This window comes from Oncorhynchus clarkii, chromosome 16, assembly GCF_045791955.1.
Source record: "Oncorhynchus clarkii lewisi isolate Uvic-CL-2024 chromosome 16, UVic_Ocla_1.0, whole genome shotgun sequence".
NCBI lineage: Eukaryota > Metazoa > Chordata > Actinopteri > Salmoniformes > Salmonidae > Oncorhynchus > Oncorhynchus clarkii.
Genome location: NC_092162.1, coordinates 64,541,768 through 64,568,678, shown reverse-complemented (window position 1 = coordinate 64,568,678; position 26,911 = coordinate 64,541,768). Strand labels below are relative to the sequence as shown.

At 45.2% G+C, this 26,911-nt stretch overlaps 1 protein-coding gene across 1 annotated transcript in view; it reads left to right on the top strand.

The window, feature by feature from the left end:
- LOC139368906 (biglycan b) overlaps positions 1 to 26,911 on the top strand; it is a 35,837-nt gene extending 8,926 nt beyond the window's left edge. Inside the window, exons 2-8 of the mRNA XM_071108387.1 lie at positions 4,580 to 4,844; positions 10,393 to 10,505; positions 22,565 to 22,778; positions 22,906 to 23,016; positions 23,928 to 24,021; positions 24,367 to 24,505; positions 24,749 to 26,911. Coding sequence (XP_070964488.1) covers positions 4,601 to 4,844; positions 10,393 to 10,505; positions 22,565 to 22,778; positions 22,906 to 23,016; positions 23,928 to 24,021; positions 24,367 to 24,505; positions 24,749 to 24,946 — 1,113 coding nt within the window. The 5' untranslated portion in view covers positions 4,580 to 4,600 and the 3' untranslated portion in view covers positions 24,947 to 26,911. The remainder of the gene's footprint in view (positions 1 to 4,579; positions 4,845 to 10,392; positions 10,506 to 22,564; positions 22,779 to 22,905; positions 23,017 to 23,927; positions 24,022 to 24,366; positions 24,506 to 24,748) is intronic.

Genomic DNA, 26,911 nt, shown 5'->3' with positions numbered 1-26,911 from the left:
GAAAACCAGGTGTGTATGAAAACCAGACAAGACAAATGGATATATGAAAACCAGGTGTGTACGAAAACAAGACAAGACAAATGGATACATGAGAAATGGAGTGGCGATGGCTAGAAAGCCGGTGACATCATTCGGAAAGTATTCAGACCCCTTGAGTTTTTCCACATTTTGTTACGTTACAGCCTTATTCTAAAATTGATTCAATATTTGTTTCCCTCATCAATCTACACACAATACCTATTAATGACAAAGCAAAAACAATTTTACTCATTAATAAAAATTGAAAAGCTGAAATATGACATAGGAAGAGGCTTGGTGGTTCCAAACTTTTTCCATTTAAGAATGATGGAGGCCACTGTGTTCTTGGGGACCTTCAATGCTGCAGCCATTTTTTGGTACCCTTCCCCAGATCTGTGCCTCGACACAATCCTGGCCTGGAGCTCTACGGACAATTCCCTTGACCTTATGGCTTGGTTTTTGCTCTGACATGTACTGTCAACTGTTGATAGGTATTACCTTACTGTTAGAAACACAAGCATATTGCTGCATCTGCGATAATATCTGCAAATCTGTGCACGCAACCAATAAACTTTGATTTGATTCTATTTGTTTATTTGATCAGGGTAAAGGGGAGATGTATGAAAGCGGGACAGCTGTTCCTGTTCCACTCTCTATGTTTGCCTTAGAGGTGCTGTGGTGTGCGAGGGAAAGAAAGGGAAGACTAGAGGAAGAAATGACGATGATGAGAGAGAGGGAGGGTGTATGGAAGAGAGAGTTGAGAGAGGGAGGGTGTATGTGAGAAAGAGAGGACGAGAGAGGGAGAGAGAGAAGAGAGAGAGATGGAGCCCTAATTGTACGAGTGATCTTCTGAATAACACGGGGAGGCTTTTTATCAGCGCTCACAAACGTCCCTGACTCAAACCAAACCATTAACTTTCATCTTCAGAGGACTAGCTCTTATCTCAATGAACATTAAGACACAACAGGAACAACTTTCACACTGTTTAAACAACGTCTATTCCAGGTTAGATCAACTTCATTTAATTGAAATGACGTGGAAACAATGTTGATTCAACCAGTGTTTGCCTAGTGGGGTGTCTGTCAGACAATATCATTATCTCTCTGCGGACATCTGCGACTATTTGGCATGACGTATTCCTGACACTGCACATCCTCTCCACTTTTTCACGTGTTTGTTTACAGTTTGTCCTTTTGAAATCAGGGCGTAATGGTGTTCTGGTGTACGATCCGAAGATGTAGATGTGGTCAGATGTTAGTGTTGAGTTGATGCGTGTACATACAGTGTTTGTTTTTGACTTCCACTTGAGTGTGTATAAATACATACACCACAGATGTACACAGTCCCCTAGGACTACCGTATACAGACATCTGGTTAATGATATTCAACAGACCTCGGAGAGGGAGTAGGCCGAGGTAGAAGTTGGACATAGCCAGTGAGGTCAGATGCATTTCCCTGGTTCAGGTTGGTAAAAGTTACAATTTAGGGTAAGATTGTGAATAGGGGAAACTTCTAACTTGAGCTAGTTTCAAACTTGCTTATGAATCGTAACCTCTCTGTATTTAAGACTATGGGCTTCCTCTGCCAAGAGGTCTGGTTCAAGCCTCTATCCGGCTGTTCCTCTCAGCCACTACATAATCACATCCCTTGTATTCAATCTCTATATCTCTGAATCACAAGAAACATAAAGTCAGGCATTTAAGTGTATGATGACTGAAAGAAAACATCCACATGAAGTACGTGGCCTGTCCAGCTGTTGTGTCTTAGTGGTCAGTCTGTTATTCAAGGATGAAGTCTTTAGTTTGAGACATTGTGAGTTCCTCGACTTCACTCTAAGCATTATCATGTCTTTTAAATTCTTCTTGAAAGGCAAGCGCATTTCCGCCGTGGCTGGAAACGGCAGCACAGGTTAGAGAGACTGGAAGAGCCAAGAACGGCATGTCCCGAGGGTTGGGCTCGGTGATGGGGAGGCACTCGCGTGTATATAAACACACACACACATATGAACCTGACTGGGTAACCAGGACATCTGGTGCCACTCTTTTTAGCACACTCTCCTGCTCTCTCATTTTCCCTCTTTCTCCATCTCTCACTTTCTGCCTCTCTTCAGCTCCAATTCTATATCGCTTTCTCTCCATTTATCCTTTTCTGACAATTCCTCCCTCCCTCCCGCCCCTCCCCCCCCCCCTCCCTCCCTCCCTCCCTCCCTCCTGTTCTAAGTTGATGTCTAGCTCCTAGTGGTTAGGCAAGGTCAGTGCAGGTTTACAAAAGATCCCAAGACACTTATTACAACATTATGGTTAGGAATAGTTTTGTTGTGTAGTATTTGGGCCTAGGGTTATGGTAATTGTTTCTTATGATTTGGGGTTAGAGTGAGAAAGGATCTTCTACTGCTGTAGACTGGGGTGATGGCAGGAAGTAGCTTCTACTGCTGTAGACTGGGGTGATGGCAGGAAGGAGCTTCTACTGCTGTAGACTGGGGTGATGGCAGGAAGTAGCTTCTACTGCTGTAGACTGGGGTGATGGCAGGAAGGAGCTTCTACTGCTGTAGACTGGGGTGATGGCAGGAAGTAGCTTCTACTGCTGTAGACTGGGGTGATGGCAGGAAGTAGCTTCTACTGCTGTCGACTGGGGTGATGGCAGGAAGTAGCTTCTACTGCTGTAGACTGGGGTAATGGCAGGGTGGGTGGGTAACATTCCCGGTTAGCTCAACTAGCAGCAGGAGGAGTATGTGTGCTCAGCAATGACATCATGGAGCCTGGCTCTGCACCCACAGACACATTCAGTAACACACACACACACACACACACACACACACACACACACACACACACACACACTGCTGTTTTCCTGACTGGATGAATGGACGAAGTGTTTGACTCCGGAGTTCATGGTTTCACATTTTCCTCCATTTGGGCTGTAGAGCATTTATTTGGTCAGACACACCCCTTCTGTATTTGAGGGAAACAGACTGACACCCACTCTGTCCCAAAGGCTAAGGATGATCTTTCTCACAAGTCATCCTGTCCATCCTCTCAATATGGATTTATTTACTGGCAGGTGCAACTGACTGCTTAGGCTTTTTCCACCCTTCCTCCTCCTCCTACTTTTTCCACCCTTCCTCCTCCTCCTACTTTTTCCACCCTTCCTCCTCCTCCTACTTTCTCCACCCTTCCTCCTCCTTCTACTTTCTCCACCCTTCCTCCTCCTCCTACTTTCTCCACCCTTCATCCTCCTCCTACTTTCTCCACCCCTCCTCCTCCTACTTCCTCCACCCTTCCTCCTCCTCCTACTTTTTCCACCCTTCCTCCTCCTTCTACTTCCTCCACCCTTCCTCCTCCTCATACTTTCTTCACCCTTCCTCCTCCTTCTACTTTCTCCACCCTTCCTCCTCCTCCTCCTACTTTCACCACCCTTCCTCCTCCTACTTTCTCCACCCTTCCTCCTCCTCCTACTTTCTCCACTCTTCCTCCTTCTCCTACTTTCTCCACCCTTCCTCCTCCTCCTACTTTCTCCACCCTTCCTCCTCCTTCTACTTTCTCCACCCTTCCTCCTCCTTCTACTTTCTCCACCCTTCCTCCTCCTACTTTCTCCACCCTTCCTCCTCCTCCTACTTTCTCCACCCTTCCTCCTCCTTCTACTTTCTCCACCCTTCCTCCTCCTTCTACTTTCTCCACCCTTCCTCCTCCTACTTTCTCCACCCTTCCTCCTCCTCCTACTTTCTCCACCCTTCCTCCTCCTCCTACTTTCTCCACCCCTCCTCCTCTTCCTTCTCCTACTTTCTCCACCCTTCCTCCTCCTCCTACTTTCTCTACCCTTCCTCCTCCTCCTACTTTCTCCACCCTTCCTCCTCCTCCTACTTTCTCCACCCTTCCTCCTCCTCCTACTTTCTTTCCAGACTTTTTGATGGGTTTATGCTGGCTTGATTTTTATTTTCCTCTCCTCCCTCTCTTCTCTGCAGGTGTGGTTGTTAGGAGCACACCCTGTCTGGGTCAGCCACCCATAGCAGCCGGGGCAAGCTGCAGAGCCAGTATAGCCAGTGGAGTGTATTTAGGTGTGACCGAATCACGGTGCAGGGTAGGCGGAGCAGTGTGTTGCTTTCTGACAGCCAAGTAGCCATCTGCCCTCACTACCAGGACAATAAAGAGAGACGCCACACTCACAGGACAGCAACGGGATTTAATTAATTTACTTAGATATTGAATGGCACCGTAATAACAATGTCGTCATGTCTTGACGACATATGAGAAACTGGTCTGTTACTGTACCACAGTGTATGTAATATGTACAGCACCAGTCCATTTTTTTCTTCTATTGCCTACATTGTAGAATAATAGTGAAGACATCAAAACTATTAAATAACACACATGGAATCATGTAGTAACCAAAAAAGTGTTAAACATATCAAAATATATTTCATATTTTAGATTCTTCAAAGTAGCCAGCATCACAATATTTCTCTCTCTTTAGAGGTGTGTTTTTAACTCTCTCTCTCTCTGGGTGTTTTTAACTCTCTCTCTCTAGGTGTGTTTTTAATTCTCTCTCTCTTTCTTTCCACAGGTGTATGTGTATAGTCCCGTGATGTTGGCCCACTCTTCTCTCCTGTTGCTGCTGTGTCTCGCGCGGCTGCCCACCCCCTTGTCGGCCCTGCCCTTTGAGCAGAGGGGATTCTGGGACTTTGCGATGGACAGCGATGTGGGAGGGATGATGTCAATGATGAGAGATGAAGAGGAAGGCTCGGCAATAGAGGAGCTGCCCCCTGATCTGCCCTCATGCCCCTTCGGGTGCCAGTGCCAACGCAGAGTGGTGCAATGCTCCGATCTGGGTGAGTGTGTGTCTCACCGTAAGCCTGAAGCACTTGTGTGTGTGTGTGTGTGTGCCATTGTGCAAGTTTATCTGGTTACCTGAAGCATGGTGCAGTCATTTGTGCAGTCATTTGTTTTGGAGGCAAGAGAGCCCAGTAGAATATGAATGGGAGGCAGAGAGGGTTCAGCTGGTTGAGGTTATTCTGTGAATGACTTTGTGCATTGCGTGACTCCAGAGAGAGAGAGAGAGAGAGAGAAAGAGAGGAGATAGAATGGGATCTGATGGTGTATTATCATAGAGAGGAATTTATCTCACGGATAACGGGTGTATTTTGATAACGAAAGGCATGTCTTAGAGGGATTTTCTGTTCCCGACATGAGGGAGAGAGAGAGAGAGAGAGAGAGAGAGAGAGAGAGAGAGAGAGAGAGAAAGATGAAAGCTCAGTGTGTAATTTCCTTGAGGTCTTTAATGAGCTGTTTCATGGTCTTCTTGACACACACAACAGGATGTTCAACGGAAATCGAGGGAAGGATGAGAGAGATAGAAGCGAAGAGTGTTACTAAAGAATGGATGGAAGCCATGTGTTTGTGTTTATCCTTAGCTTCGTTGGAGAGGATTGGGAAAGATCAGTGTTGTATGTCCAATTTCATTAACACTGAAATAGACAGGAGCTCAAACAAATGACAACGATGATCCTATAGTAGACCAGAGGCGTCATTTTCAATTGATTATGTGTCAAATGATTTAATCCTTCAAATGAACAAGGAACACATACAGATGTAGGATTTTAATTTGATCATCCTGTTCATGGAAAACGTTCATGCAATGCAGGAAATGTAAAACTTGTAGTGTATTTGAGGTTTAAAAAGGCTTCTGAAGTTTGGCATTTCTTTGACATTTTAGACTTGATTTCCCCTTACGAAAATGTATCAACCCCTACAAAAATGTCTGTTAATTTAATCCACATCATGATACACATTTCCTGTTGCTGCATGACTATTTTCCTGCTGTAGCAAACTGGCTCAAATTACGATCCTACATCTTAACACACGCAAGCACGCACATACACATATAAATGTATATAAATACACAGATTCACAGACCATAATCCTCCATTCTCCTAAATTATAGCCCTCTCAAAGACTTTACAGTCTATGTCCCAACAAAGGCCAATGACAAGCCTGGAAATAAATGCTTATTATCTCAAAATATGAACATTGTAGCTGTATGCACTGTGTGTGTATTTTTGTGTGTGCACGCACTGTGCAGTAGGTCTAAGCGTTGTGTATGTTTGTGTAGTATGTCTTTATATTTCTGTATGGGCAAATGTGTTGCTTTTTTGTGTGTACCTACGGTAGTAATCTTCCAGTTAACTATTATATTGCAAATAATAGTCTGTACTTTCTTATTCGCTTTTGTTGAATCATCATGTCATTTTCATCCCACCACCTAACACTATATTTCCTGTCCCAGACTACTGAAGTGAGTAAATGTGGAAGCGTATAATTTGCGAGTTGTCAGTGCTTATTTAGAACAGATGTATTTTGACTATGGCGTCTGTCTCTGTCTCTGTGTGTGTACCAATCTTCTGCGGAAAACAGTAGTGGGGTTTAGGTGTAGTGGTTAGAGAGGAAGGATTTGGGGGTACAGATTGGAGTTTTGCTGGGGTTTGGGGTTTACAATGGGGTTGGGTTGTTGAGTGGGTGTGGGGTGTTGGCATGGGCTTTTATGGGCTTTTGTTTTGAGCAAAATGGTTGTGACTACATACAGGAGAGTTGTGTGGTACAGTGGTAAAGACTTTGTTTCGGGGCGGTGCGTGGTTTAGCGTTTCGGGGCGGTGCGTGGTTTAGCGTTTCGGGGCGGTGCGTGGTTTAGCGTTTCGGGGCGGTGCTTGGTTTAGCGTTTCGGGGCGGTGCTTGGTTTAGCGTTTCGGGGCGGTGCTTGGGTAAGCATTTCGGGGTGGTGCTTGGTTTAGCGTTTCGGGGCGGTGCTTGGTTTAGCGTTTCGGGGCGGTGCTTGGTTTAGTGTTTCGGGGCGGTGCTTGGTTTAGCGTTTCGGGGCGGTGCTTGGTTAAGCATTTCGGGGTGGTGCTTGGTTTAGCGTTTCGGGGCGGTGCTTGGTTTAGCGTTTCAGGGCGGTGCTTGGTTAAGCGTTTCGGGGCGGTGCGTGGTTTAGCGTTTCGGGGCGGTGCTTGGTTAAGCGTTTCGGGGCGGTGCTTGGTTTAGCGTTTTGGGGCGGTGCTTGGTTTAGCGTTTTGGGGCGGTGCTTGGTTTAGCGTTTTGGGGCGGTGCTTGGTTTAGCGTTTCGAGGCGGTGCTTGGTTTAGCGTTTCGGGGTGGTGCTTGGTTTAGCGTATCGGGGCGGTGCTTGGTTTAGCGTTTCAGGGGTACATGTTCTGTCAAGGGAGGTGTTTGAGTTGTGTTAAAATGACCAATATTGACCAGAATAGGTTTCTTCAGACACACAGAACATCCTCTATGTTGAGTAGAGACATTGGTAGTGTTCAATGTGTTGTGTTGTGTCCTGGTTGTGGTCAGGAGGGTGTAGTAGTGTGCTCTGTGTCAGATGTGGTCAGGAGGGTGTAGTAGTGTGCTCTGTGTCAGATGTGGTCAGGGTGTGACAGGGGAACAGTAGGTGTTGCTAGGTCCCCAGCAGTAAGAGGGTTGTTGCAACAGTATGATGGTTGCTGGACGTGATTCATGAGTCATGACCGCAGTAAAATTCAACATGACTGTTGAATCAAGGTAATCTCCTTTTATGCACTCAGGACCATGTGTTGGTAGTATCCAACTCGCTAATGGTCTGGTACTCAATTGTCCTTCCAACCACTCGGATATCAATGCAATAGACAATCACATCAAACACTTTACTTTCAGTGCAGCAAACTCTCTCCAGAAGTTCAGTGAGGATCTCTGAATGATCCAATGTTGACCTAAATGACTAATGATGATAAATACAATCCACCTGTGTGTAATCAAGTCTCCGTATAAATGCACCTGCACTGTGATAGTCTCAGAGGTCTGTTAAAAGCGCAGAGAGCATCATGAAGAACAAGGAACACACCAGGCAGGTCCGAGATACTGTTGTGAAGAAGTTTAAAGCCGGATTTGGATACAAAAAGATTTCCCAAGCTTTAAACATCCCAAGGAGCACTGTGCAAGCGATAATATTGAAATGGAAGGAGTATCAGACCACTGCAAATCTACCAAGACCTGGCCGTCCCTCTAAACTTTCAGCTCATACAAGGAGAAGACTGATCAGAGATGCAGCCAAGAGGCCCATGATCACTCTGGATGAACTGCAGAGATCTACAGCTGAGGTGGGAGACTCTGTCCATAGGACAACAATCACTCATATATTGCACAAATCTGGCCTTTATGGAAGAGTGGCAAGAAGAAAGCCATTTCTTAAAGATATCCATAAAAAGTGTTGTTTAAAGTTTGCCACAAGCCACCTGGGAGACACACCAAACGTGGAAGAAGGTGCTCTGGTCAGATGAAACCAAAATTGAACTTTTTGGCAACAATGCAAAACGTTATGTTTGGCGTAAAAGCAACACAGCTGAACACACCATCCCCACTGTCAAACATGGTGGTGGCAGCATCATGGTTTGGGCCTACTTTTCTTCAGCAGGGACAGGGAAGATGGTTAAAATTGATGGGGAGATGGATGGAGCCAAATACAGGACCATTCTGGAAGAAAACCTGATGGAGTCTGCAAAAGACCTGAGACTGGGACGGAGATTTGTCTTCCAACAAGACAATGATCCAAAACATAAAGCAAAATCTACAATGGAATGGTTCAAAAATAAACATATCCAGGTGTTAGAATGGCCAAGTCAAAGTCCAGACCTGAATCCAATCGAGAATCTGTGGAAAGAACTGAAAACTGCTGTTCATAAATGCTCTCCATCCAACCTCACTGAGCTCGAGCTGTTTTGCAAGGAGGAATGGGAAAAAATTTCAGTCTCTCGATGTGCAAAACTGATAGAGACATACCCCAAGCGACTTACAACTGTAATCGCAGCAAAAGGTGGCGCTACAAAGTATTAACTTAAGGGGGCTGAATAATTTTGCACACCCAATTTTTCAGTTTTTGATTGGTTAAAAAAGTTTGAAATATCCAATAAATGTCGTCCACTTCATGATTGTGTCCCACTTGTTGTTGATTCTTCAAAAAAAATACAGTTTTATATCTTTATGTTTGAAGCCTGAAATGTGGCAAAAGGTCGCAAAGTTCAAGGGGGCCGAATACTTTCGCAAGGCACTGTATGTATGTTTTGATTTCTAAGACATTGTAAGGTTTGTATAATTAACAACTAAAGTTGCCAAATAACTAAATGTAGCGTAGCGTAGCGTAGCCTATATCACTTGTACGCTCAACCTATTGCCTTCATATGCACTCGCTCCAGAATGGGAGAAATATCATTTATTTGGTTATATTCCATTATGTTCTTCTTCTTATAAAATCATATAATATAAAATGACTTGGGGCTCATAAGCCTATCTTGTGGGCTAAATGAACGAGCCTATAGCATGGAGCATAGCCAGATAACATACAGTTAGTTGTAGGCCAACTCCTATTCTGTTAACTGTTAACATATCATGTTTCTTTGGACCTGCCTAAAATGAATCATGGATTTAACTGATTTATTAGACTTTATTAGACTTGTTAAAATGGATATGTTCCAAAGGCATATATTAGCAGTTTGTATTTGGAGATGCTAAATGTGTTTATGTTAATTAACGTTACATTACCGTGAGACCAGCAGTCTTTTGCATGACAATAACCAGCTGACAAAATGTTATGACCCCACAGTCCTAGTCATGATGAGATGTAACCATGGCAGCGGCTTGGTTCTGTTGACCTGGCCAATCAGACCATCTGAGAACTGAAACAACTTAACAATGATGGTGTCTCATTAAAATGGTTCACTGAGTTGAATCATGTTTATAAGAAGTTTAATCAGAATCCTTTTGGGGACCAGAATGTACCAAGTAGGATGAAAGATCAAAATAATACAATCATACAATCATAGTCACTGGCTGCAACACACCAGTTTGTCCAACCCACAATTTGAGATACTCTTCCATTACAATGATATTGTCACTGCCGGAGTTCTTGCGCATGATAGACAATGACATCATGTTCTGGTTTAAAGTTTGGAGTTGAACAGAGAGATCTGTTTTCTTAACGAGGAGCCAATCAGGGCTCTGGTTGTAAGCAGGTGTTTCTCTGCAGTAAATTAACTGTACTCTCATATTGCCATAGGAATAGTCTCTTTATAATATGTGTGTGTGTGTGGTGTGTGTTTCTTTGTGTGTGTGTGTGTCAGGGTTGTGCCCTACTGTGTCGTCCTAATTTACTTGATGTGATCTTGATGATGGTGTTGCAATCACGTCCTTTGGGACTTAGTGAAATCTAAAACAGCTGGATGACATCTGGTGTCCCCATCTGGGTGTGAGGGCGTGTATGTATGTTTTTGTTCCGTATGTGTATGAATCCCCACTGACACTGTGTGTGTGTGTGTGTGTGTGTGTGTGTGTGTGTGTGTGTGTGTGTTTGCAGGTTTGACTGAAGTGCCTAAGGGCATTCCCGCTGACACCAAACTCTTGGACCTGCAGAACAACCGCATCACTGAGCTGAAGGAGAACGACTTCAAAGGCCTTGGCAACCTCTACGTAAGAGAGAGGGAGAGATGGAGAGGAGAGAGAGAAAGAGGGGGTGTATAGATTGAAGACGGAGAGGGAAAGAGGGGGTGTATAGATTGAAGACGGAGAGGGAAAGAGGGGGTGTATAGTATGAAGACGAAGAGGGAAAGAGGGGGTGTATAGTATGAAGACGGAGAGGGAAAGAGGGGTGTATAGATTGAAGACGGAGAGGGAAAGAGCATTTAATTTGAACTGGCCTTTATTGGCCCAATTCAAGAGAACAGAGTTCCGTCCCCCATCTCCTACAGAAGTTCTTTGTCTGAGACAGTTTTGTTGACCACTTAAACAAACCACCAGGGAAGGATAACATTCCCAGTCAGTCACCTTAGGTAACTGAACAGAAATACGTTTCAGATGGAAAACCCAGCAGGCAGGCAGTCGTGCAGGCAGGCAGTCGTGCCCTGCAGGCAGTCGTGCCCTGCAGGCAGTGTGCCCTGCAGGCAGTCGTGCCCTGCAGGCAGTCGTGCCCTGCAGGCAGTCGTGCAGGCAGGCAGTCGTGCAGGCAGGCAGTCGTGCAGGCAGGCAGTCGTGCCCTGCAGGCAGTCGTGCAGGCAGGCAGTTGTGCAGGCAGTCATGGTGAAAATGTCTTCATCCACAGAGATTTAACTGTTTTAATTCATGTTGTGAGTTTCCTCTCTGGCTATGTTCAATATGGGGCTTGGTCATCTGTTCTGAGTGGGCGACAGGCATAAATGAAGGCTTTCCGGGAGCAGAGAGGAGAGGATGTGAGCTAGAATATTCCCTTTAGCTCCAGGCAGAGGCTGGCCACACTCTGGAGTAAGAGAAGAGGAAAAGAGAAAGGGGTGGTTGGAGAGAGGAAGACACTGACTGGACATAACTAGGACACTTAGGAGAGAGGAAGACACTGACTGGACATAACTAGGACACTTAGGAGAGAGGAAGACACTGACTGGACATAACTAGGACACTTAGGAGAGAGGAAGACACTGACTGGACATAACTAGGACACTTTGGAGAGAGGAAGACACTGACGGGACATAACTAGGACACTTAGGAGAGAGGAAGACACTGACTGGACATAACTAGGACACTTAGGAGAGAGGAAGACACTGACTGGACATAACTAGGACACTTTGGAGAGAGGAAGACACTGACTGGACATAACTAGGACACTTAGGAGAGAGGAAGACACTGACTGGACATAACTAGGACACTTAGGAGAGAGGAAGACACTGACTGGACATAACTAGGACACTTAGGAGAGAGAAAGACACTGACTGGACATAACTAGGACACTTAGGAGAGAGAAAGACACTGACTGGACATAACTAGGACACTTAGGAGAGAGGAAGACACTGACTGGACATAACTAGGACACTTAGGAGAGAGGAAGACACTGACTGGACATAACTAGGACACTTAGGAGAGAGGAAGACACTGACTGGACATAACTAGGACACTTAGGAGAGAGAAAGACACTGACTGGACATAACTAGGACACTTAGGAGAGAGGAAGACACTGACTGGACATAACTAGGGCACTTAGGAGAGAGGAAGACACTGACTGGACATAACTAGGACACTTAGGAGAGAGAAAGACACTGACTGGACATAACTAGGACACTTAGGAGAGAGGAAGACACTGACTGGACATAACTAGGACACTTAGGAGAGAGGAAGACACTGACTGGACATAACTAGGACACTTAGGAGAGAGAAAGACACTGACTGGACATAACTAGGACACTTAGGAGAGAGGAAGACACTGACTGGACATAACTAGGACACTTAGGAGAGAGGAAGACACTGACTGGACATAACTAGGACACTTAGGAGAGAGAAAGACACTGACTGGACATAACTAGGACACTTAGGAGAGAGGAAGACACTGACTGGACATAACTAGGACACTTAGGAGAGAGGAAGACACTGACTGGACATAACTAGGACACTTAGGAGAGAGGAAGACACTGACTGGACATAACTAGGACACTTAGGAGAGAGGAAGACACTGACTGGACATAACTAGGACACTTTGGAGAGAGGAAGACACTGACTGGACATAACTAGGACACTTAGGAAAGAGGAAGACACTGACTGGACATAACTAGGACACTTAGGAGAGAGGAAGACACTGACTGGACATAACTAGGACACTTAGGAGAGAGAAAGACACTGACTGGACATAACTAGGACACTTAGGAGAGAGAAAGACACTGACTGGACATAACTAGGACACTTAGGAGAGAGGAAGACACTGACTGGACATAACTAGGACACTTAGGAGAGAGGAAGACACTGACTGGACATAACTAGGACACTTAGGAGAGAGGAAGACACTGACTGGACATAACTAGGACACTTAGGAGAGAGAAAGACACTGACTGGACATAACTAGGACACTTAGGAGAGAGGAAGACACTGACTGGACATAACTAGGACACTTAGGAGAGAGGAAGACACTGACTGGACATAACTAGGACACTTAGGAGAGAGGAAGACACTGACTGGACATAACTAGGACACTTAGGAGAGAGGAAGACACTGACTGGACATAACTAGGACACTTAGGAGAGAGGAAGACACTGACTGGACATAACTAGGACACTTAGGAGAGAGGAAGACACTGACTGGACATAACTAGGACACTTAGGAGAGAGGAAGACACTGACTGGACATAACTAGGACACTTAGGAGAGAGGAAGACACTGACTGGACATAACTAGGACACTTAGGAGAGAGGAAGACACTGACTGGACATAACTAGGACACTTAGGAGAGAGGAAGACACTGACTGGACATAACTAGGACACTTAGGAGAGAGGAAGACACTGACTGGACATAACTAGGACACTTAGGAGAGAGGAAGACACTGACTGGACATAACTAGGACACTTAGGAGAGAGGAAGACACTGACTGGACATAACTAGGACACTTAGGAGAGAGGAAGACACTGACTGGACATAACTAGGACACTTAGGAGAGAGGAAGACACTGACTGGACATAACTAGGACACTTAGGAGAGAGGAAGACACTGACTGGACATAACTAGGACACTTAGGAGAGAGGAAGACACTGACTGGACATAACTAGGACACTTAGGAGAGAGGAAGACACTGACTGGACATAACTAGGACACTTAGGAGAGAGGGAGACACTGACTGGACATAACTAGGACACTTAGGAGAGAGGAAGACACTGACTGGACATAACTAGGACACTTAGGAGAGAGGAAGACACTGACTGGACATAACTAGGACACTTAGGAGAGAGGAAGACACTGACTGGACATAACTAGGACACTTAGGAGAGAGGAAGACACTGACTGGACATAACTAAGACACTTAGGAGAGAGGAAGACACTGACTGGACATAACTAGGACACTTAGGAGAGAGAAAGACACTGACTTGACATAACTAGGACACTTAGGAGAGAGGAAGACACTGACTGGACATAACTAGGACACTTAGGAGAGAGGAAGACACTGACTGGACATAACTAGGACACTTAGGAGAGAGGAAGACACTGACTGGACATAACTAGGACACTTAGGAGAGAGAAAGACACTGACTGGACATAACTAGGACACTTAGGAGAGAGGAAGACACTGACTGGACATAACTAGGACACTTAGGAGAGAGAAAGACACTGACTGGACATAACTAGGACACTTAGGAGAGAGGAAGACACTGACTGGACATAACTAGGACACTTAGGAGAGAGGAAGATACTGACTGGACATAACTAGGACACTTAGGAGAGAGGAAGACACTGACTGGACATAACTAGGACACTTAGGAGAGAGGAAGACACTGACTGGACATAACTAGGACACTTAGGAGAGAGGAAGACACTGACTGGACATAACTAGGGCACTTAGGAGAGAGGAAGACACTGACTGGACATAACTAGGGCACTTAGGAGAGAGAAAGACACTGACTGGACATAACTAGGACACTTAGGAGAGAGGAAGACACTGACTGGACATAACTAGGACACTTAGGAGAGAGAAAGACACTGACTGGACATAACTAGGACACTTAGGAGAGAGGAAGACACTGACTGGACATAACTAGGACACTTAGGAGAGAGGAAGAAACTGACTGGACATAACTAGGACACTTAGGAGAGAGGAAGACACTGACTGGACATAACTAGGACACTTAGGAGAGAGGAAGACACTGACTGGACATAACTAGGACACTTAGGAGAGAGGAAGACACTGACTGGACATAACTAGGACACTTAGGAGAGAGGGAGACACTGACTGGACATAACTAGGACACTTAGGAGAGAGGAAGACACTGACTGGACATAACTAGGACACTTAGGAGAGAGGAAGACACTGACTGGACATAACTAGGACACTTAGGAGAGAGAAAGACACTGACTGGACATAACTAGGACACTTAGGAGAGAGGAAGACACTGACTGGACATAACTAAGACACTTAGGAGAGAGGAAGACACTGACTGGACATAACTAGGACACTTAGGAGAGAGAAAGACAGAGGACACTTAGGAGAGAGGAAGACACTGACTGGACATAACTAGGACACTTAGGAGAGAGGAAGACACTGACTGGACATAACTAGGACACTTAGGAGAGAGGAAGACACTGACTGGACATAACTAGGACACTTAGGAGAGAGGAAGACACTGACTGGACATAACTAGGACACTTAGGAGAGAGGAAGACACTGACTGGACATAACTAGGACACTTAGGAGAGAGGAAGACACTGACTGGACATAACTAGGACACTTAGGAGAGAGAAAGACACTGACTGGACATAACTAGGACACTTAGGAGAGAGGAAGACACTGACTGGACATAACTAGGACACTTAGGAGAGAGGAAGACACTGACTGGACATAACTAGGACACTTAGGAGAGAGGAAGACACTGACTGGACATAACTAGGACACTTAGGAGAGAGAAAGACACTGACTGGACATAACTAGGACACTTAGGAGAGAGGAAGACACTGACTGGACATAACTAGGACACTTAGGAGAGAGAAAGACACTGACTGGACATAACTAGGACACTTAGGAGAGAGGAAGACACTGACTGGACATAACTAGGACACTTAGGAGAGAGGAAGACACTGACTGGACATAACTAGGACACTTAGGAGAGAGAAAGACACTGACTGGACATAACTAGGACACTTAGGAGAGAGGAAGACACTGACTGGACATAACTAGGACACTTAGGAGAGAGGAAGACACTGACTGGACATAACTAGAAAGGACACTTAGGAGAGAGAGGAAGACACTGACTGGACATAACTAGGACACTTAGGAGAGAGGAAGACACTGACTGGACATAACTAGGACACTTAGGAGAGAGGAAGACACTGACTGGACATAACTAGGACACTTAGGAGAGAGGAAGACACTGACTGGACATAACTAGGACACTTAGGAGAGAGGAAGACACTGACTGGACATAACTAGGACACTTAGGAGAGAGGAAGACACTGACTGGACATAACTAGGACACTTAGGAGAGAGAAAGACACTGACTGGACATAACTAGGACACTTAGGAGAGAGGAAGACACTGACTGGACATAACTAGGACACTTAGGAGAGAGAAAGACACTGACTGGACATAACTAGGACACTTAGGAGAGAGGAAGACACTGACTGGACATAACTAGGACACTTAGGAGAGAGGAAGACACTGACTGGACATAACTAGGACACTTAGGAGAGAGGAAGACACTGACTGGACATAACTAGGACACTTAGGAGAGAGGAAGACACTGACTGGACATAACTAGGACACTTAGGAGAGAGGAAGACACTGACTGGACATAACTAGGACACTTAGGAGAGAGGAAGACACTGACTGGACATAACTAGGACACTTAGGAGAGAGGAAGACACTGACTGGACATAACTAGGACACTTAGGAGAGAGAAGACACTGACTGGACATAACTAGGACACTTAGGAGAGAGGAAGACACTGACTGGACATAACTAGGACACTTAGGAGAGAGGAAGACACTGACTGGACATAACTAGGACACTTAGGAGAGAGGAAGACACTGACTGGACATAACTAGGACACTTAGGAGAGAGGAAGACACTGACTGGACATAACTAGGACACTTAGGAGAGAGGAAGACACTGACTGGACATAACTAGGACACTTAGGAGAGAGGAAGACACTGACTGGACATAACTAGGACACTTAGGAGAGAGGAAGACACTGACTGGACATAACTAGGACACTTAGGAGAGAGGAAGACACTGACTGGACATAACTAGGACACTTAGGAGAGAGGAAGACACTGACTGGACATAACTAGGACACTTAGGAGAGAGGAAGACACTGACTGGACATAACTAGGACACTTAGGAGAGAGGAAGACACTGACTGGACATAACTAGGACACTTAGGAGAGAGGAAGACACTGACTGGACATAACTAGGACACTTAGGAGAGAGGAAGACACTGACTGGACATAACTAGGACACTTAGGAGAGAGGAAGACACTGACTGGACATAACTAGGACACTTAGGAGAGAGGAAGACACTGACTGGACATAACTAGGACACTTAGGAGAGAGGAAGACACTGACTGGACATAACTAGGACACTTAGGAGAGAGGAAGACACTGAGAGAGGAAGACACTGACTGGACATAACTAGGACACTTAGGAGAGAGGAAGACACTGACTGGACATAACTAGGACACTTAGGAGAGAGGAAGACACTGACTGGACATAACTAGGACACTTAGGAGAGAGGAAGACACTGACTGGACATAACTAGGACACTTAGGAGAGAGGAAGACACTGACTGGACATAACTAGGACACTTAGGAGAGAGGAAGACACTGACTGGACATAACTAGGACACTTAGGAGAGAGGAAGACACTGACTGGACATAACTAGGACACTTAGGAGAGAGGAAGACACTGACTGGACATAACTAGGACACTTAGGAGAGAGGAAGACACTGACTGGACATAACTAGGACACTTAGGAGAGAGGAAGACACTGACTGGACATAACTAGGACACTTAGGAGAGAGAGAAGACACTGACTGGACATAACTAGGACACTTAGGAGAGAGGAAGACACTGACTGGACATAACTAGGACACTTAGGAGAGAGGAAGACACTGACTGGACATAACTAGGACACTTAGGAGAGAGGAAGACACTGACTGGACATAACTAGGACACTTAGGAGAGAGGAAGACACTGACTGGACATAACTAGGACACTTAGGAGAGAGGAAGACACTGACTGGACATAACTAGGACACTTAGGAGAGAGGAAGACACTGACTGGACATAACTAGGACACTTAGGAGAGAGGAAGACACTGACTGGACATAACTAGGACACTTAGGAGAGAGGAAGACACTGACTGGACATAACTAGGACACTTAGGAGAGAGGAAGACACTGACTGGACATAACTAGGACACTTAGGAGAGAGGAAGACACTGACTGGACATAACTAGGACACTTAGGAGAGAGGAAGACACTGACTGGACATAACTAGGACACTTAGGAGAGAGGAAGACACTGACTGGACATAACTAGGACACTTAGGAGAGAGGAAGACACTGACTGGACATAACTAGGACACTTAGGAGAGAGGAAGACACTGACTGGACATAACTAGGACACTTGACTGGACATAACTAGGAGAGAGAGGAAGACACTGACTGGACATAACTAGGACACTTAGGAGAGAGGAAGACACTGACTGGACATAACTAGGACACTTAGGAGAGAGGAAGACACTGACTGGACATAACTAGGACACTTAGGAGAGAGGAAGACACTGACTGGACATAACTAGGACACTTAGGAGAGAGGAAGACACTGACTGGACATAACTAGGACACTTAGGAGAGAGGAAGACACTGACTGGACATAACTAGGACACTTAGGAGAGAGGAAGACACTGACTGGACATAACTAGGACACTTAGGAGAGAGGAAGACACTGACTGGACATAACTAGGACACTTAGGAGAGAGGAAGACACTGACTGGACATAACTAGGACACTTAGGAGAGAGGAAGACACTGACTGGACATAACTAGGACACTTAGGAGAGAGGACACTGACTGGACATAAAGACACTGACTGGACATAACTAGGACACTTAGGAGAGAGGAAGACACTGACTGGACATAACTAGGACACTTAGGAGAGAGGAAGACACTGACTGGACATAACTAGGACACTTAGGAGAGAGGAAGACACTGACTGGACATAACTAGGACACTTAGGAGAGAGAAAGACACTGACTGGACATAACTAGGACACTTAGGAGAGAGGAAGACACTGACTGGACATAACTAGGACACTTAGGAGAGAGGAAGACACTGACTGGAGAGAGGAAGACACTGACTGGACATAACTAGGACACTTAGGAGAGAGGAAGACACTGACTGGACATAACTAGGACACTTAGGAGAGAGGAAGACACTGACTGGACATAACTAGGACACTTAGGAGAGAGGAAGACACTGACTGGACATAACTAGGACACTTAGGAGAGAGGAAGACACTGACTGGACATAACTAGGACACTTAGGAGAGAGGAAGACACTGACTGGACATAACTAGGACACTTAGGAGAGAGGAAGACACTGACTGGACATAACTAGGACACTTAGGAGAGAGGAAGACACTGACTGGACATAACTAGGACACTTAGGAGAGAGGAAGACACTGACTGGACATAACTAGGACACTTAGGAGAGAGGAAGACACTGACTGGACATAACTAGGACACTTTACTGGGAGGAGAGAGGAAGACACTGACTGGACATAACTAGGACACTTAGGAGAGAGGAAGACACTGACTGGACATAACTAGGACACTTAGGAGAGAGGAAGACACTGACTGGACATAACTAGGACACTTAGGAGAGAGGAAGACACTGACTGGACATAACTAGGACACTTAGGAGAGAGGAAGACACTGACTGGACATAACTAGGACACTTAGGAGAGAGGAAGACACTGACTGGACATAACTAGGACACTTAGGAGAGAGGAAGACACTGACTGGACATAACTAGGACACTTAGGAGAGAGGAAGACACTGACTGGACATAACTAGGACACTTAGGAGAGAGGAAGACACTGACTGGACATAACTAGGACACTTAGGAGAGAGGAAGACACTGACTGGACATAACTAGGACACTTAGGAGAGAGGAAGACACTGACTGGACATAACTAGGACACTTAGGAGAGAGGAAGACACTGACTGGACATAACTAGGACACTTAGGAGAGAGGAAGACACTGACTGGACATAACTAGGACACTTAGGAGAGAGGAAGACACTGACTGGACATAACTAGGACACTTAGGAGAGAGGAAGACACTGACTGGACATAACTAGGACACTTAGGAGAGAGGAAGACACTGACTGGACATAACTAGGACACTTAGGAGAGAGGAAGACACTGACTGGACATAACTAGGACACTTAGGAGAGAGGAAGACACTGACTGGACATAACTAGGACACTTAGGAGAGAGGAAGACACTGACTGGACATAACTAGGACACTTAGGAGAGAGGAAGACACTGACTGGACATAACTAGGACACTTAGGGAGAGAGGAAGACACTGACTGGACATAACTAGGACACTTAGGAGAGAGGAAGACACTGACTGGACATAACTAGGACACTTAGGAGAGAGGAAGACACTGACTGGAGAGAGAAGACACTGACTGGACATAACTAGGACACTTAGGAGAGAGGAAGACACTGACTGGACATAACTAGGACACTTAGGAGAGAGGAAGACACTGACTGGACATAACTAGGACACTTAGGAGAGAGGAAGACACTGACTGGACATAACTAGGACACTTAGGAGAGAGGAAGACACTGACTGGACATAACTAGGACACTTAGGAGAGAGGAAGACACTGACTGGACATAACTAGGACACTTAGGAGAGAGGAAGACACTGACTGGACATAACTAGGACACTTAGGAGAGAGGAAGACACTGACTGGACATAACTAGGACACTTAGGAGAGAGGAAGACACTGACTGGACATAACTAGGACACTTAGGAGAGAGGAAGACACTGACTGGACATAACTAGGACACTTAGGAGAGAGGAAGACACTGACTGGACATAACTAGGACACTTAGGAGAGAGGAAGACACTGACTGGACATAACTAGGACACTTAGGAGAGAGGAAGACACTGACTGGACATAACTAGGACACTTAGGAGGAGAGAGGAAGACACTGACTGGACATAACTAGGACACTTAGGAGAGAGGAAGACACTGACTGGACATAACTAGGACACTTAGGAGAGAGGAAGACACTGACTGGACATAACTAGGACACTTAGGAGAGAGGAAGACACTGACTGGACATAACTAGGACACTTAGGAGAGAGGAAGACACTGACTGGACATAACTAGGACACTTAGGAGAGAGGAAGACACTGACTGGACATAACTAGGACACTTAGGAGAGAGGAAGACACTGACTGGACATAACTAGGACACTTAGGAGAGAGGAAGACACTGACTGGACATAACTAGGACACTTAGGAGAGAGGAAGACACTGACTGGACATAACTAGGACACTTAGGAGAGAGGAAGACACTGACTGGACATAACTAGGACACTTAGGAGAGAGAAAGACACTGACTGGACATAACTAGGACACTTAGGAGAGAGGAAGACACTGACTGGACATAACTAAGACACTTAGGAGAGAGGAAGACACTGACTGGACATAACTAGGACACTTAGGAGAGAGAAAGACACTGACTGGACATAACTAGGACACTTAGGAGAGAGGAAGACACTGACTGGACATAACTAGGACACTTAGGAGAGAGAAAGACACTGACTGGACATAACTAGGACACTTAGGAGAGAGGAAGACACTGACTGGACATAACTAGGACACTTAGGAGAGAGAAAGACACTGACTGGACATAACTAGGACACTTAGGAGAGAGGAAGACACTGACTGGACATAACTAGGACACTTAGGAGAGAGGAAGACACTGACTGGACATAACTAGGACACTTAGGAGAGAGGAAGACACTGACTGGACATAACTAGGACACTTAGGAGAGAGAAAGACACTGACTGGACATAACTAGGACACTTAGGAGAGAGGAAGACACTGACTGGACATAACTAGGACACTTAGGAGAGAGAAAGACACTGACTGGACATAACTAGGACACTTAGGAGAGAGGAAGACACTGACTGGACATAACTAGGACACTTAGGAGAGAGAAAGACACTGACTGGACATAACTAGGACACTTAGGAGAGAGGAAGACACTGACTGGACATAACTAGGACACTTAGGAGAGAGGAACACACTGACTGGACATAACTAGGACACTTAGGAGAGAGAAAGACACTGACTGGACATAACTAGGGCACTTAGGAGAGAGAAAGACACTGACTGGACATAACTAGGACACTTAGGACAGAGGAAGACACTGACTGGACATAACTAGGACACTTAGGAGAGAGGAAGACACTGACTGGACATAACTAGGACACTTAGGAGAGAGGAAGACACTGACTGGACATAACTAGGACACTTAGGAGAGAGGAAGACACTGACTGGACATAACTAGGACACTTAGGAGAGTGGAAGACACTGACTGGACATAACTAGGACACTTAGGAGAGAGGAAGACACTGACTGGACATAACTAGGACACTTAGGAGAGAGGAAGACACTGACTGGACATAACTAGGACACTTAGGAGAGAGGAAGATACTGACTGGACATAACTAGGACACTTAGGAGAGAGGAAGACACTGACTGGACATAACTAGGACACTTAGGAGAGAGGAAGACACTGACTGGACATAACTAGGACACTTAGGAGAGAGGAAGACACTGACTGGACATAACTAGGGCACTTAGGAGAGAGGAAGACACTGACTGGACATAACTAGGGCACTTAGGAGAGAGAAGGGGGGTGGGGCAAAGATAGCTTACTTGCTTATTTACTCACTTCCCTCTCTCCCTCGCTCTCTCATTCTCTGTCTCTTTCCATCTCTCAGGCCCTGTCCCTGGTGAATAATAAGATCAGCAAGGTCCACCCCAAGGCCTTTGTTCCTCTGAAACACATGCAGAAGCTCTACTTCTCCAGAAACCTCCTGACTGGAGTCCCCAAGAACCTGCCCTCCTCTCTGGTGGAGCTGAGGATCCATGAGAACCGCATCAAGAAGGTCCACGAGGGGGCCTTCTCTGAACTGGGCAGCATGAACTGCATAGGTCAGAGTTCATTAAAGACTACAGAGCCATTCAATGCTTCAGTATTACCTCAGCATATTCAATATGCTGGAATTCAATCAAATTTGCCACAGCCGTGTTCTAATGTGTCTTATGTATGTTCTTGTAGAAATGGGAGGGAACCCCATCCAGAACAGTGGGTTTGAGCCAGGAGCCTTCAAGGGACTGAAACTGAACTACCTGCGTATTTCTGAGGCCCAACTCACTGGAGTACCCAAAGGTACGCGGTACACAGAGCAAGTGGTTCACTCAGAAGTGATCATAACTTATTGGATGCAGACCCTGTAGCTCTTAAAGACCAGAGTTGGAGACCAGTTATGTACAGTGTACATTATTCTAAAGGACCGTATTGTAAGCAGAAGTTGGTAGAGATGTTTTGATGTTGTATCAGTAGGTTAGTTAAGAGGCGTGTGTTCTGTCTCCTCCAGAAGGTTAGTTAAGAGGTGTGCGTTCTGTCTCCTCCAGAAGGTTAGTTAAGAGGTGTGCGTTCTGTCTCCTCCAGAAGGTTAGTTAAGAGGAGTGTGTTCTGTCTCCTCCAGAAGGTTAGTTAAGAGGTGTACGTTCTGTCTCCTCCGGAAGGTTAGTTAGGAGGAGTGTGTTCTGTCTCCTCCAGAAGGTTAGTTAAGAGGAGTGTGTTCTGTCTCCTCCAGAAGGTTAGTTAAGAGGTGTGCGTTCTGTCTCCTCCAGAAGGTTAGTTAAGAGGTGTGCGTTCTGTCTCCTCCAGAAGGTTAGTTAAGAGGTGTGCGTTCTGTCTCCTCCAGAAGGTTAGTTAAGAGGTGTGCGTTCTGTCTCCTCCAGAAGGGTAGTTAAGAGGAGTGTGTTCTGTCTCCTCCAGAAGGTTAGTTAAGAGGAGTGTGTTCTTTCTCCTCCAGAAGGTTAGTTAAGAGGTGTGCGTTCTGTCTCCTCCAGAAGGTTAGTTAAGAGGAGTGTGTTCTGTCTCCTCCAGAAGGTTAGTTAAGAGGAGTGTGTTCTGTCTCCTCCAGAAGGTTAGTTAAGAGGTGTGCGTTCTGTCTCCTCCAGAAGGTTAGTTAAGAGGTGTGTGTTCTGTCTCCTCCAGAAGGTTAGTTAAGAGGTGTGCGTTCTGTCTCCTCCAGAAGGTTAGTTAAGAGGAGTGTGTTCTGTCTCCTTCAGACCTGCCAGACAGTCTCCATGAGCTCCATCTGGACCACAACCAGATACAGGCCATCGAGCTGGAGGACCTGAGCCGCTACAAACACTTGTACAGGTGCGGATAAGAGAGAAATACAATGGGATTCACATGGCAGTGTGCAGCTATGTTTGCGTAGGCTGAGTTAACTGCCATAATTGAGTACTGAGAGCCTCCAGTTGTTAATGTTAAGTACCCCACTGCAATGTATGTAATAGCTCTTTGAGACTGAAATAAAGTCTGCTTGATTGAAAAAGAGGCAAGCAGTGATAAAAGATTTCTGTAAGGACACGTTGTCTCCCCTCCATTCCGGATCTTTCTTAGGCAACCATGCCACCCAGTGGTGACTTCAATAAATACTGGTAGGCGTTAGACAGATAAGGATGATGACGCTCTGTCTCTCTCTGTCTCTCTGGTTGCCAGGTTGGGTCTGGGCTTTAACCACATTCGTATGATAGAGAATGGCAGTCTAGCTTTCGTCCCCCGCCTGAGAGAGTTACACCTGGAGAACAACAGACTCGCAGCAATCCCCAAGGGTCTGCCTGACATGAAGTACCTACAGGTGAGTGACTGTGTGTGCACGTGTGTCTGTGTCTGCGTGTGTGTATATACGGGTGTCTATACCTGTGTGTGTGTGTGTGTGTGTGTGTGTGTGTGTGTGTGTGTGTGTGTGTGTGTGTGTGTCTGTACGGGTGTCGTTGTCTGTGTGTGTCTGTGGTACTGGTAGAGTTGTATTCATCAGACAGGTTAAGGGCCTTGAAGCACCTCTATTACAACACCATGTGGTCCCCCTCCCACCATGTAGGTGGTCTACCTCCATTCCAACAGCATCAGCAAGGTGGGAGTGGATGACTTCTGCCCAAGAGGCTTTGGGATGAAGAGGTCGTTCTATAATGGCATCAGCCTCTACTCCAACCCTGTCAACTACTGGGAGGTCCAACCCGCTGCCTTCCGCTGTGTCAGTGACCGTCTGGCCATCCAGTTTGGCAACTACAAGAAATAAGCACAGGGAGAAAGTGATAGAGAGGATGGAAGGAGGAGTGAGAGAAGAGGACTGGGGAGAGGAGGAGGTTGAGGAGAGAAGGAGGCAGAGACCAGAATTGGGGAAAGGAGATGAGTAAAATTGCCCTGACCAAATTTAAATCTGTATTCGATAGAGAGAACGAGAGATGGTGAGGACAGATGAGAGAAAATAAACAATAGAGATGTGTTTGTATTCTAATTCCAACTATAGAGATCCTGTATTCTAATTCCGGTTCCAACCATAGAGATCCTGTATTCTAATTCCTGATTCTAACCATATAGATCCTGTATTCTAATTACAGTTCTAACCGTAGAGATCCTGTATTCTAATTCCTGACTCTAACCATAGAGATCCTGTATTCTAATTCCTGATTCTAACCATAGAGATCCTGTATTCTAATTCCTGATTCTAACCATATAGATCCTGTATTCTAATTACAGTTCTAACCGTAGAGATCCTGTATTCTAATTCCTGACTCTAACCATAGAGATCCTGTATTCTAATTCCTGACTCTAACCATAGAGATCCTGTATTCTAATTCCTGACTCTAACCATAGAGATCCTGTATTCTAATTCCTGACTCTAACCATAGAGATCCTGTATTCTAATTCCTGATTCTAACCATAGAGATCCTGTATTCTAATTCCAGATTCTAACCATAGAGATCCTGTATTCTAATTCCAGATTCTAACCATAGAGATCGTATATTCTAATTCCTGATTCTAACCATATAGATCCTGTATTCTAATTCCTGATTGTAGGAGAGAAACATACAGTGTGAGGGGAATAGAAAGGGAAGGATGTGCTTGCCCTATCCACATTTCAATATATGTCTTTTTTTAAACCATGCTTTTAATAATCAGGTATTAAAGCCTGAAAACAGGGTCAATATAAATAAATAAATACTATTGTGTTTGTGTCAAATTAATCAGTACTCAGAAATATATTTTTTTGAGGATGTTTTTTTCCCCAACCAAATTGCAAAGATGAGATATATGATAAGAAATATTTTGAAGCATTTCCTTCAATATTGTTTTTATTACAAGATAGCTTTATTTGTTATTATTACAATTTTGGTGTTATTATAATTTTGGTGAAGATACATTACAGGTAAAATATAGAAAAGTAATGCCTGTTTATAGATGATCATATAAGAGGTGCTCTTTTTACATATGTTTGTTGTGTGTCTATTTGGGAGTCACATTTGAACCTTCCTTCTATTGCTAACATCAGACTTATCAGGTGCTAACTTGGATGCCATAATCAATGTGTACTGTATGTCATAAGCAAACCCAACCTATGGAAAGAAAAAGTTTAAGGTTGGAGTCAATTCCACTATTTCAAATCAGATTCCAAAACGGAAGTTGTCAGTTCCAATACATCACAAATCCAAACAAAAACATAGATTTCTTATTCCTTTGATTTGATACCTCTGAATTACCATCACAAGTGGAACTGACCTCAACCTGGAGATGTCAGTCTCAATTAGGTAGGCTACTCCCCAGGGGAAACTGCCCTGGATCCGATTCTTCCTGGGTGCCATTTTGTGTCCATCCCCACTTCAGCAATAGGTCTCCTGAGTGTATACAGTGACAGTACAATAAGGGGTGAACCGCCAGAGTGGGACTTGAACCAGCAACCCTGCAGGTCCAGACCTCTTGGCAGAGGCTGCAGCCAGGGAGGTTATAACAGCAGTGTTTGATGGATTGTTTTGCACAGTGTCTCTAATGCTTTCTCTGCTGGGTTTCCTCTGGGTATTTAGTCTGTGTAAATGATAGATGTAGTTGCCTTAGTTCTTAATGCCTTTTCTATACTTTTCTATGCCAAGCTACCGCTGCATGTAAGAATAAAGATTTTTTTCAGCCTGACTATAGCAGAGAGAACGTGTGATGGTATGGTGGTGGAAAGAAGCTGTGTGAGAAATAAAAGACAACTACAACATTG